The sequence below is a fragment of the Trichoplax adhaerens genome, genomic scaffold (genome assembly GCF_000150275.1).
Source record: "Trichoplax adhaerens TRIADscaffold_10 genomic scaffold, whole genome shotgun sequence".
NCBI classification, from domain to species: domain Eukaryota; kingdom Metazoa; phylum Placozoa; class Uniplacotomia; order Trichoplacea; family Trichoplacidae; genus Trichoplax; species Trichoplax adhaerens.
Genome location: NW_002060952.1, coordinates 2,329,999 through 2,343,676, shown reverse-complemented (window position 1 = coordinate 2,343,676; position 13,678 = coordinate 2,329,999). Strand labels below are relative to the sequence as shown.

At 30.8% G+C, this 13,678-nt stretch overlaps 2 protein-coding genes across 2 annotated transcripts; both read right to left on the bottom strand.

Annotated features, from left to right (window-relative positions):
- Positions 1 to 1,139: 1,139 nt before the first annotated feature.
- TRIADDRAFT_59410 (uncharacterized protein) lies at positions 1,140 to 3,579 on the bottom strand (the record flags this gene model as incomplete). The annotated part of the gene is made up of 7 exons (XM_002115297.1): positions 1,140 to 1,221; positions 1,448 to 1,617; positions 1,747 to 1,945; positions 2,233 to 2,406; positions 2,492 to 2,657; positions 3,009 to 3,115; positions 3,347 to 3,579. 7 exons carry the CDS (start codon positions 3,577 to 3,579, stop codon positions 1,140 to 1,142), a joined length of 1,131 nt encoding a protein of 376 aa, XP_002115333.1.
- A 263-nt stretch (positions 3,580 to 3,842) lies between these two features.
- Positions 3,843 to 9,702, bottom strand: TRIADDRAFT_59409 (uncharacterized protein; the record flags this gene model as incomplete). The annotated part of the gene is made up of 12 exons (XM_002115296.1): positions 3,843 to 3,948; positions 4,113 to 4,245; positions 4,823 to 4,936; positions 5,481 to 5,603; positions 5,692 to 5,782; positions 6,100 to 6,207; positions 6,320 to 6,443; positions 6,549 to 6,633; positions 6,991 to 7,198; positions 7,779 to 7,822; positions 7,954 to 8,215; positions 9,697 to 9,702. 12 exons carry the CDS (start codon positions 9,700 to 9,702, stop codon positions 3,843 to 3,845), a joined length of 1,404 nt encoding a protein of 467 aa, XP_002115332.1.
- Positions 9,703 to 13,678: the final 3,976 nt, after the last annotated feature.

The following is a 13,678-nucleotide window of genomic DNA, read 5'->3' as shown; positions in this document are numbered from 1 at the left end:
AATCAATCCCATTTAAACTGTGTTAAAAAAATTGGAATAAGCTAGCATATAGAACTACAGTATTTCTGCCAATACAGATAACAAATGCTAATTTGGTATAAGAATCTTATATTTATGCATGAATATATTGCCTAGCTTTCAATTTAATAGGACATAATGCAAAGGTAGTATCGATGACAGTAGTAACATTTTGAAATAGATAGTTTAGTAAAAATAAACACCAATTTAACTTTAATTTATTCGTTATTATAGTACTATGAATAACATGGAAAAATCAATATCGACAGTAGGAAATATATACCTTATATGTGTGCAACTACGGCATCAATAGTGCTTTGATAAGTTTATACTTCATTTTAATGAGGATTGTTATTTAGTTACAAGACGCAAGATATTGAAAAATTGCATTTCATTACAACTTTGATTGACTTTACTTGAGTAATTGTATCTGGTCGTATATATCACGCCAATAGTTTTAGCTTATATACGCTTATATGAATATATATATACACTATACATATATATCCAATTAGGTAGACTATTATTAAGATGGCAGTAGATACTATATTAACTGTATCTACCTTCGATTGCTTCCTACTTTTGTGTTAGTAGCGCAACTTAATCATGTTCTAAACGATATTGCATCAAATTTTGGGTTAAATAAATATATTATCTTGAATTTAAAGACGTCACCGAACCCTTCTAGAATTCAGTGGATTGGAATTACACAAACTAGTCTTGCAATAATACAATATTTGAATATTCTTAACTTATATTTAGTTTGCCTACATCGGTTAATATCGCTTTCTGTTTGTATGAAAACTTGTCAATTAGCCATTACTTGCTTCTACTCCTATGTTGTATTACATTACAGTTTTCTCTAAATTTAGAACTTTCAAAGAATCCTTTTGGACAAGCTTTAGTACAATGCTTGATATCACTTCCTTCTTGTATGAAAACTTGATTGATCAATCATTACTTGCTTCCATTTTTGTTCTAATTATATTGCACTTTACTGTAGATTGGTATCTAGAGCTACTAGATACTTCTTCTCGACAAAATTGAATGAATCGGTAATTTCACTTCCGATTTGCATGGAAAGTTTGTCGATCAGAAATTTTTTGCTTCCGCTTTTGCACTTATTGCATTGTAGTTTTCTCGAGGTTAATATCTAGGGCTTCTAAGTATTTCTTTTCGACAAATTTTGGAACAACAAACCATCTAGAAAAAAAAATGGTTCATTTTCTTAGTCATAGAGCAATAGTCGATCATTATCATAAATTTAAATCACAGCTATACAATAGAGCAATTAAGAGAGATCAGCTTTACCCTCTCCTGAATACAGAAAAACTACATTATATTCTCTCTATCTTGAGATAGTTTTAAAGTGATACGATATCAATCTTCTATAAATCATAATGAACTCAGCATTAATTATATACACTACCTGAATGGGACTAAACCAAAGGTGATGATTGGAAATATTAGTTTCAAGTATTTAAATGGTGAAAAACTAACAGTACATAGAATGGCCAATTGAAGAACTTGTGTTATAGTAAAGATATGAATTTTTCGTTGGGGCACTCTCCTTATATAATGTGCTGGAGGATAGGCAGCCTAAGATTTAGAGAAAAGAAAAATAGCTTATGTTGATTAATAACGTCTTATTTTCTTCTGGCATATATAATGATATCATAATTATAATATAAATTGGATACCAAATGAGATGCTATGCAAGAGCCTTACTTGTTCAGTTACTAATAGCGCAATACGTTCAAATAATTGATTGTTTTTTGTGCCAATCAGAGACATATAAAGGAAGAGGCCATCTAATACACCCAGAGGGATCATTTGAATAGGAATAGGCAATAATAAAAAAAAGGATAATGCAATCAGCAGATGAGATAGCAGAGCTGCTGTTCTTGTCTCTCTGACTCTGGTAATTCTGTTGATTAGAATCATAGAAAAATTTAATAATAATGCAATAACTTATTTAAGTTTAGTTAAATAGGTTTTGATATCTATTCTAAAGTTGCATTGTAAAGCAAAAGTACCAATTATTTTAATCTACTATCATGGAACTATTAGCTGTATCTAATGGATATTGCTGAAGTATTCCTTAAATCTTTATAGTGAATTAATCGTTAGGCATTACAATTTAAAAACAGTTACAGTATCACTTCTATGCTAGATTTAAAAATAGCTTCTGCTAGAAAACTAGTAAAGCCATACTTTTCATGAATACGTCCTTGATCAACTCTTTGCTCAACTTCTGCAAGTGCTCGCACATGCATTGGAGAATGAGGTAATCCTCCATGAACCCAAGGTAAACCCATAATGGATAACATAAGGTTAATAAAAGCTAAAACCAATAGGTCAAAATGGTATGCTGGGCCTTTCTTTAAACTACAAAAAATGGAATCTCGTATAAATTGTCACAAGCAACATTAAATTATGGTCCTATTAGCTAGAAATACTTCATAACTCTTACTTATTTGTAGAGCTATTAATAATTCCACTAGTGATGTTGAGATCCATGAAGAAGAGTAAAGAAAGTGGAAATCCAAGTCCCATGGCAGCAAAAACATTTGCAACTGTAACACTTTTCATGTTAGGTGCAGTTATTAACGTATCGTTGTAAAAATTGAATTCTTCAACTATATTATCATTTCATGGATGGAATTCAGGATAAATTGGTCCGGAAATGGCCAAGAAAGTTTTAAATAAAATTTCATACATTAAAATTATATATTCCTAAGGATTTTTAGCAGCGTTGATTGCATCTAAGCTGCATGTATTATTGTTAATCAAAAGAACTATAGTGATTTCGGTTACAACAGGTCGAATATACTTATATTTGGTACTAGAGAATTGTTTGTTTGATTTATATAGATTGATTAAAAATGGTGTGCAGACCGATAAAAAATTTTAGATTCCTATTTTCATATTGATATTCAAAAGTAATTTGAACTAATACGATCTATCGGTATTAAAACTATATAGCTCACCTCTGATTTCACTAAAAGCAAACGACTTGACTAAAGTAAATATTAAGACCGATATAGCCAAAGAATAGTCGGAGAGAAATTCTCTCTTATCTGCATCAAATAAAGGACTGGAAAAGAAGAATATAACAATGCGTGTAAGTAAGGCTAAATTTCTCTAGTTAAAAGCGCTTGATTCTAGTATTAGGAAAGATTGATGATTTTTCATTTTTGTAATCTCTATAAAATACTGTATTGCCATCGCGAATTTCTCAATAATCGCTTAATTAACTGAATGGCAATCAAAATTGTATAGAATTTCTTCTTAGAGTGTTATACAAGCACCAAATCTAAGACGATACCTTCTTCGAAAATTGTGCAAATATATACCAAGCCATACTGTACCCAGCATTAAAATTAAGAAAACCAAACTACTATCACGTCGACAGAGGCTCAATGAACCTATAGATTCAAGTAAATTATCCGAAGCTGCCGAAACATTGATAGAAGCAAAAGAATTATTACATCCAGGACCGAAGTAGTTCTTTTGAAATTCTAGCATTGGGTCGATATCGATTTTTACAGCATTAGTCATGTTGATTTGGAATATCGTGAAGCTAAGTTATTAATCTTATTTAGTCTATCTCTCTTATAGTAATGTGCTCATATTATACTATATTACAGTAAGCGTTATTTATCTAGTAGCTAAATAATTTCGTTATCGTATTGCGATAGAACATAAACTCTGAGCAGTTGGAAGATTTGAAGGATATCGTAGGCATTCTAAAGTAAGCATTACTTTTCTTACAGCTAAATAATATCATTATAGAGTAACCAAGTAGGGTGAATTTTCAATAATTAAAAAATTGGAAAGATTCGTAAATTCTTACGATTTGATAAATCGCGAAATGCATCGACTGCGAGTGTAATGGCCACAAATAAGGAAAAGATTTCAACAGTGGATCTAGAAATTTGATTTATGCATCATTGATAAGAACTTTAAGCTATGGAAATATTTTCTCGCATTTTAAAAACTAAGTAAAAGTCTTTTACGTAAGAAAAAATAAGGGTTACAGCATTTTAAATCTACAAGTACAGCTATAATTAGATGTTGGAATTTTTACTGACCTTGTCGACCATTTCATTACAGAACTAACGTTAAATACGGAGTAAAGTATGAGATAGATAGAACACCAAATGCCAGTACAAGCATACATTGCACGAAAATCGATATCAAATTCGACGCATATATCATAAATCACTAAATACAGTGGAGAAGAAATGAAGGATATGATGAAATAAAACTTAGAATTCTCTCCAATTTGACACAGAAACTGGTCACTTAATAATAAAATATAATGCTGAGTAGCCAATGAAAATTCTAATATTCGTATTATAAAAATTCTATTTAAAAGCAAATATATCAGTAAATAAACCTAAGATTGCATAATTATTGCAAGTTTGTCCAATCTATCCATGTTGTAATTATCAGGTTAGGGAAAAATATTAACAAATCTGACTATAGCTCGTTTTTCCCACATAAGTTAAGATAAGTTAAGATTGGATGGCCATTATAACTTTATCCAATCTTATGGAATTTTAATATCAGAGTAGGCAAAATACGGTACTATGTTAGAATATAAGCAACAACGGCTGTAGCGTATATTTCATATACATGTATTTAGTACGATTTAATGATTACTATAACCTTATCCAATCTAGCAATATAGCAAATATCAGAGTAAGCGAAATACTACTACTCTAAAGTGTTATTTTAATATTTGGAAATTGATGCTTAATTGCTACTATAAAGTAGTAGCAATATTAATATAACTTACATTTCATATACAAGGCGATCGGCGCTGTCGTTAGCAGAATGATCAATGGCTGCCCACCGAAAAGAGCGAAGGTTAATCCTGCAATCACTTGACCAATTAATGTTCGCCTTACATCTAAGCCATTTGAAAAAGAATGAAAGAGAAATTTTCAGTATAATAATAGGTCATCAATTTATTTAAAAAAATGAAATTGAATACGTGACAGGATGCATGATTGGAGAAAGGAAAGTATTTACATAAATAATAATTTTTAGTTTAATTTCAGATAAACATCAATATAGTAAAGAAAAAAAAGAATAACAGCATTTTATAATTCATTTATCCACTAACTAGTCTAAAATATTGTGTAGTCACGAAGGAGAGACACAATCATAAAAATAGCGTTTATTAAATTAGATTGTATCCTTTATCGTCGGTTAAATAATCCATGAGTGATTTATTAAGTCCAGAAATAAATCTATTGCAGACAGTAGACTTGTAACCCTATCTTTTATCTATCATAATCTACAACCTAAAGGATTGTTTGATCAGAATAGCTTATACTATTTCCATTTTAGTAAAGTACCATCAAACGATATTATAACAAAAATTCTAAGAATGTTTTGGACAAATGATTACTAGAATGAGTAGTAAATATTTTTCAATATGGAATCATTACCAACGATGCCTTTAGTATTTTCGTCGTTGAGTACGCCTAAAGCCACTGAAGGTAATAAACATGCGAAATACAAGAAAAATGTCGTTGATAATAATTTCCTTTTGGAATGTCGCCCAGACCAGCCTAATAGAGCAATTGACAAGAAGAAAAATTAGTTCATGATAAGCTACTGACTATTTATGTCCACTCTATCTGTTGTAGATTTATTTACCGTCAGTAAAGTCTGATAAATAAAGCGGTAATCGTCGTCTAACATCGCTGACGACGCCATGACCAAATGAACGAACTTCATTTAGAAATTTCTAATTTTAATCAATTAAAATTCTTTAGCTATAATTTCCGTTTCATAAAAAATGAGTAGTGCGGTAAAAGATAACTTTTAATCGATTCTATGCTAGGAATTGTCTTTTTTAGGAACGTACAGTTGAATTAAATTCTACTCTGGGCGATTCTTGTATTGGTGATTGGATCTTGATTAAAGTCCTCGTTCTAGCCGATAATACTTTCTGTAATAAATCGGATATGGTTCAGTTGTTGCTGATAGATTGATAGATAATGCAAAGCACGGGTAATATATTGTACACGAAGAACAATATAGCTAGATTGGGATTCAGCTTACTTTGAATTCTTCATCATTTGTTGCATCCATTAAAATTTGTCGAAATTCTTCGTCTGCAAATACAGTTGCAAACGTTCGAGCCACTTCAACCGCATTTTTAGTTCCTTTCTAAAATTATTTATAACAGCAAGATCTTAATTTATTGGCAATGTAGACGAATCGATCAAAATAAGAAATACTAACTCAACATTTTTAGAACATGTCAAACGTCTTAACTCACCTCTTTAGTCGATGTCAGAATTAAGATGATAAAATTAACTTCTTGACTTGTTGGTCCCAGATTAGTTGGTTCTTTTAGGCGTCCAATAGCGACATGGCGTCCAGTTAAGGTCTGTAATTGGCAGCTAAATTCAAATATTGATTTTAGAAAGAGGCGGTTAAGAGATAGCAATTGATATAATATTCGTTCTAATATGATAAAATTATTAGTTTTAGTATCAATGACTTACAAAGCAACCAAATATTGCTGGGTAATAGCAATACCACCTCCTTCACTGTACTCTGTTCCTTGCATTAGATTTCTAAATTTACACACTATTGATTGAATATTGAATAAAGTAAAAATTATTAACGATAATATTGTATTATGATTGGAGCAGGCTATAACCTGAGAGGTATCAATAAAAATTTTAATCTAGCTATTATGCAAGTATCACTTATATCATAGATTGAAATTATTACTCATGTCAATACCAAATAGAAGCGGAGAGCCAGCTTCTCAAAAATAAACAAGTACCAAACAAGTACGTTAATGAGCATAACTCCATCTATGGATTTTAAGCGAACACAAGTGATTTAATTTGACCCTTTTAAAGATTATGCTACTAATATTTTCAATATCGGTGCTGCAACATGAATCTATTTAATATACTATCATTCTCATAACTATACCTTCTATATCTTTGGATAATAAAGATATTACAGCTTCAGACATGGAACATTGCAGTTGTTCTTTATCAAATAATTTGGTTAACATTTTTTCTACGATACTTTCTAAATCCGTTTGGGCTATATCCAATAGTATTGTTGATTCTGTTAAAAATTTTTCCATATCCATTGTTGCGCGGACTTCCTTCGAAAAATCTTTAAAACGGATTCTCTATAAGGTGATGATTATTTTAAATAGTTGGATAATATGTAGGTTAGTATTTCATGTTCTGTTTAGAATAAAAATCTATTGATGTTATAATAATTTGCTATGATAATCAATATTTCTAGTTGAATAATAATATTGTAATTATTAAAGGAACATTCATTAGATGTTGAGTAAGAGTTCATAATAACACGGAGATATTCCATTTTATGGATAATTTAGAGTAAGCAATAGAGATAAATTCTAGATATAAGTTCATCATGACATGCAGATATTTTATTTTATGAATAATTCTAGATATGAGTTCATAATAACATCAAGACTTTCTATTTTATGAACAATTTAGAATCAACAACCGAAATAGTTCTAAATATGAGTTCACAATATAGTAATTTAGATATTTCATTTCATGATTAATTTGACAATATTGCTATGGATGATGACTCTGCTATCGATCGGCTACTAACATAAGCCAGTAGTGGCTTAGTTCTATTTAACGGATGTTGTAGTTATCAAAAGGACTGTAGTTTTTGTTGATTAACCTACGACAGTTGATGATGGTTTTGTATATCAATCGATTACTAACCTGAACTTGGGTATAAACCAGGGTAGGCTGTGAACATTCAAAACCTATTGACGAGTACAATATATAAGTCCGTTAGAATTCTATAGCCAAGATAGTTCTTTTCAGCCATGATGAATTGGCTCAATTTTAACCAAGGTAAGCTAGGAAATAGAAAAATTGTTCGGCTAATTCTTACCTGAATCGATTCCATTACTATAGCAAGATTCTGATCGACCCCTTCGCTCCTCTAATTCTAACGCTAAGTCTAGACTTACAGCAGCCAATTGGCGTGAGGTTGGTGGTATACCTAATTTCGAATTCTTTCTTTTACCATTGCCATTATCGTAGTCATATTTTCTAGCCAGGATATCTAGACTCCGATGATATGAGGGAGAATTATGATGAGATATGCAGATAGAAGCTGCACGTACTCGCGGCGCTGTTGACAAAGTTATAACCTATAGCCAGATTGAGTAATAGAAAACGATCAGCATAGATACAGATTAACAACTGGTATGATGTTAACAGTATCTAAGATCTATCCAATATCATCAATATGAGGACAGAATGAAGCACTAAACTAAATCAAGCACGGAAATTGGGTTCTGTAACATAGGAATTGCTTTAGCAATCTCCCTACTTTGCCATGTTCAATTCTCATCTTGATATCGTGACTAAAATTATCGATTTCTGCCTACTTTTCAAAAGTTAGCAATGGAGTGAGAGATTGATGGCAATTAGCAGGTTAAAAGCTAGGGTACATCTGTATTTCAACAAGATCAATCCGTGAGGTAAAAGTGAAAATACTTCTTTCAATTAACCGTACAAATTATACAATTATTCCAGTAAGATCAATTCATTATAAGCTATTTCGTAAATTTTTCTTTCACAAGCAGTATATTGAAATTGTCTCTGTCAGTACAGTTCAGATATCTCAATCAAATTTGGCTATTAACTTGTCCATATTAAGGGATAATAGTGAACAATAATTTCCAATTTGTTCACTTGCAAAAGGCACTGGTAACAGTCTGGTAGATTTAGAAAAAAATTGAAAGCTACGGTTAGAGAGATTCGCTTTAGTTCAATACTGATTCCTATATGTAGCAATCAACCATTGCCACGTACTCCTACAGATACCAAATTGCTTAGAAAGGGTATTTGAAAGTATTCACAATAACAAATTGAAAATATCCACTTTTGATTCCAATGAAATTGTTAATATGTAATTTCTTTTATAATAACGGATCATGATTACATGGGCATGGGATCGTTATGATATTACTGATTTATGAAAAACATTTTTAGTATTGAGACACAGCTTGTTATATAATTATGATTAGGGTATAGAAGATCTCAGAAATTCTAAGAGTAATGTAATAAACATGATGCAATGTTAGTTTTATTCATGTCTACTTAATAGAAATAAAATAATTTGTGTTACAAGGGGATCTTACAAAAATTCATCGAGGTTCGTCTAGCGCTGAATCGTAGCATAATAAACTGATTTCTGAATATAACCATAAGATGACTTATCATCAGGACCCTTGAAGATATTAGTCATAAAAAGAACGGAAATTCAACTATAACTGGCGTCATAAATTGATGCGTATTGTAATATGGTTAATGCGGAAGGAGAAATACTTATAAATTGAAATCTTTATGCCGTCGAAAATATTATGTTCACTGCATACGTGTAGCTATTCCTATTCTGTTTTTATTCTAGTGAGACAGAGATCAAGAAATTGATGTCATATTGTAACTTGATAAGATATTACTATCCATTTCTAACGAAAGTTATGGATGTTTTTCAATCTTGATCAGGCTACTTCATCTAAAAGTATGAAAGCAAAACTTTCAAATGAAGATTATGGCAAGTATTGATCATCCCTTAATTGTACATGTGTGATTAATGAAACTAGTACCTAGAGATTGTTCTCACCCCCATTTTTGTACTGGAAGGACTGAGATCAAGGAATTGATGTCAAACTCGGATTACGACATTAATGTCCTCTCCGAACGAAAGTTTATGATTTTTTATTCTAGATTAGGATACTTGATCTTAAGCCATAGAAGAAAAGTGTTTAAAATGAAAACTATGGTACTATGATCATTCGCTAACTGGACATGTGTGATGCATCAAACGGGTACCCAGGGCAAAAATCTTGTACGTTTGCAATCCCTAATGATTGTGCTAATCCTATTTTCATGGCGGAAGGACAAAAATCAAGAAATTGATATCATTTTAAAGACGTTAATATCCATTTCTGACGAACGTTACTAATGTTTTTCAGTCTTGATCAATATACATTATCTAACCATAAAAGTAAAACGTTCGAAATGATGATTATGGATACTTCGTTAAACATACGGATGTGATTAATGAAACGGGTAACTACTGATTATTCCTATTCTGTTTTTATGCCGGAAGGACAGAGATCAAGAAGTTGATGTAATATTATGACTTGAAGGATATTACTGTCCATTCTTAATAAAAATGATTGATGCTCTTTCAATCTCAATCAGGATACTTCTTTTAAAGCCATGAAAGCAATGTGCTTAAATTGGTGATATCATAGGTATATTCATCGTTAAAATCGATAACTATAGTACGTGAAATATTGAATGGCATACAGTAGTTTAATATTTTTGCCCTGTCATACCATAAATTACCGTATGTTGGGTAATTATTTCTGAAATCAGTAAGTAAAGGAATTAACCACTAAATCGAGAGAACAATTGCTTATAAATTTGCTGCCGGATGAATTTTGTTATTTCTGAAAAATTTCTATCAGTTAGTAAAGAAATTAGGTGCTAAATTGGCAGAGCGATTGCTTTCAATATATCGACTAGATAAATTTTGTTAGGTAATTATTTCTAAAAATGTCTATCAGTTAGTAAAGAAATTAAACGTTAAATCCACTGAACCATGGCTTATGAATTTATCGATTAGATAGATTTTGTTGGGTAATTGTTCCTGAAATATTTCTATCAATTAGTAAAGAGATTATACGCTAAATCGACGGAACGATAACTTATAGTTTACCGACCACATCAATTTTGTTGTTTCTGAAAAATTTTTTATCAGCTAGAAAAGAAATTAAGCGCTCAATCGGTAGAACGGTTGCTTATAAATTCATCGACTTTTTCATCGGTAATAAAAAAAAGTTCAAGAAAATAAATCGATGGACAGTCTATTATGAAAAGTAGATATATATGTAATAGAGTGGATGAAAAAAAGATACGAAATAAAAAAATCAGTAAAGCCTTGCTTTAGAAACGTACTAAAAATGGTAGCAGGTTAATTCTAGATTAAAATATTCAAGATCTTATTAAATTATTTGATTACATCGCTTTTCTTGATTATATTTGAGAAATAGAATACAATTAGAAAATGAAATAGCTAACAAATAGACTACCGCTGTTTCATTCCGGAGTGATTCGACATCAAGATCATATGGCGATCCAATATCGGCATTAATGAATATTTCTAATGAAATGAAAATCGTATCCTTATCGTAGGTGCAGTACAATTATCTAAGTAAAAATAACGATTCAAATACCTTTTACAGCGGATATAATTGAAATAAAACAAGCGATACAATATTCAATTTGCAAATTAATTATTATAATATCAATGTTATAATTTTATCCACCACCACTGAAAAAAATGTCCTTTACACGTCGTGATTAATTGAATAACTGGTTTAAAAATTAGACGTAGGCACCTTGAAAACAAGGCCTTGATTTATTCAGTTTCCTTCAATTATAGATTCAAAATTCAATTTTTCCGTGCAATAACGTTTATTTTGTTGCTGCTCTATTGCTAAGGTTGATTACCCCCTAAAACCGATAGGGTTACGTACTCGTATATATATATATTTATTTAAGGGTATTAATTTTTTTTTTATATTCTTGAATCTTGCATTGCTGTTATTTATTACTACAGCTAGTTTCATAACCTAGAAGAGAAAAACGTTAAGATATTGCTACTTTGGTACTGTTTGAGAGCCGTTTTGTTATATATTTCTTTCATTATTCCGATCAAAAGTACTTCATAAGTTATAAAAATAAAAACTAGACGCTGGTAGTCTACCTGGATAACCAATTTGATGTTATGTGCGTGTTACTGATTTAATATTAATCAATTATACACGAAAAATATGATGAAAATAACAAGTGACATGATTGGATCCCATGGATATACCTAGTTCTAATGACGTACCGTAAATTATAGAATCAATAAACAGCTGGAGGGAGATATATCTACTAACTACATATCCAATATTGCTAATATGAGCAGACAGAACAGCCACAGCAGGGTAATTCATTTCTGCTCATTCATTATATATATAATTATTCGAGTTAGCTTCCCGAATATATCAGTTTATCATACCTATGTAGCACTCATTAATTATATTATTGCGATGGCCATTTGCTATTTGTTTATCCTTGCATTTGACAAATCTATTGTGTTCAATATTGGTTTTTAATACTCCAAGATGACTATAAGTCAATTTTCTGTCGTTAATGGTCCAAATAATCATATTCTATTTTGCTAATTTGACTGTTTGATGCTATCGAATTCAATAACTTAATAATAACAACAATTATATGATAATTAGTATTTCCAGATGTAAATCAAGGGGAATTTTTATACTCAAATTGATTCAACTTAGGTTCTGGCACGAGTATTTGCCTATCTATGAGGATACTCATTATATTCATACCGATGATAACTTTTATAACTTGAATAAGAAAGTTACTGTGTCTAATTTTTAAGTTAATCTTGCCTTCTATGTAATAGGATGATAATTTAATGGAGTTTTTATAAATAGCAGCGAATCAATTGAAAAAAAAGTATAAATGAAGGTATTGATCAACTGCAGTAGTTATAATCTGTTATTGATATAGTCAATGAAGGTAAGACTTTCACAATACAAATTGCGATGAAATTTTATAAATAAATAATGAAAGGCAAGGTCGATATTGAGGAATAATATCGTCCTACGTGAGAAGCAGGAATAGCTGAAGGCTATCTGATTCTAAATGTAATGATCATGATCAGAAAAGCAATGATCAACGTTTAAGAGAGATAACGGTTCTATATCGGAATCAAGGGCTTCCAAGATTAACTGATGATTCTAAAAGTGATTATGATAATCGGAAACGAGATGATATCGAGAGTTATAACTGTTTTTACCTGTAGTCAAAATCGTCAAATAGGACTAATCGCTGTCTGAAAACAATAGCCTTTAAAATCTGAAAAATTACAAGGCCATCAAAATTACTGATTATCAACCAACTCTTAAAATAACCGCGAAGACCTATCACTTACATAACCAAATCCTGATGAAATACCGGAAAGAAATGTTAAACGCTGATTTTATTTGTTTCCCCCAAAAATTCTAAAATTGACATATAACCTACCACTTCATCAGATTATTGAAGATGCTTTCTCATGTCAAATAATTGATTATGGATAGGCGAATCCATAGCTTAGATATGATAATTTCCAGATTTTGGCATAAAATTAATCGATCGATTTACACATTACGGTAGTACTTGTAGTTTAAATTGATCCTGAGCTATATCATTCTATAATAGATGGCCACGTTTCTTAATGGTTATCGTCAATTGAATAGGCACTCTAGCTTAGAATTAGTATTTCACCACGTCAATCATGCTCAAGTCGAATTTACCTAATAGTATTGCATTACCTAAAACCATTTTAGCTTCATAAGGCAATAGATTAAGTGAGTGAGTGAAAGGAATTTCCGGTAGTTTAATACTTCTGAATTCACTTTTCTCCTCTTTTTCTACCAACAGAGTCAGCTGCTCTATTTAACGTTTCTTTGCTCAATAATTTATACTATTCAAGATGATGTAATGTAGTATTATTCGTCCGTCTTATTATTTTTCTC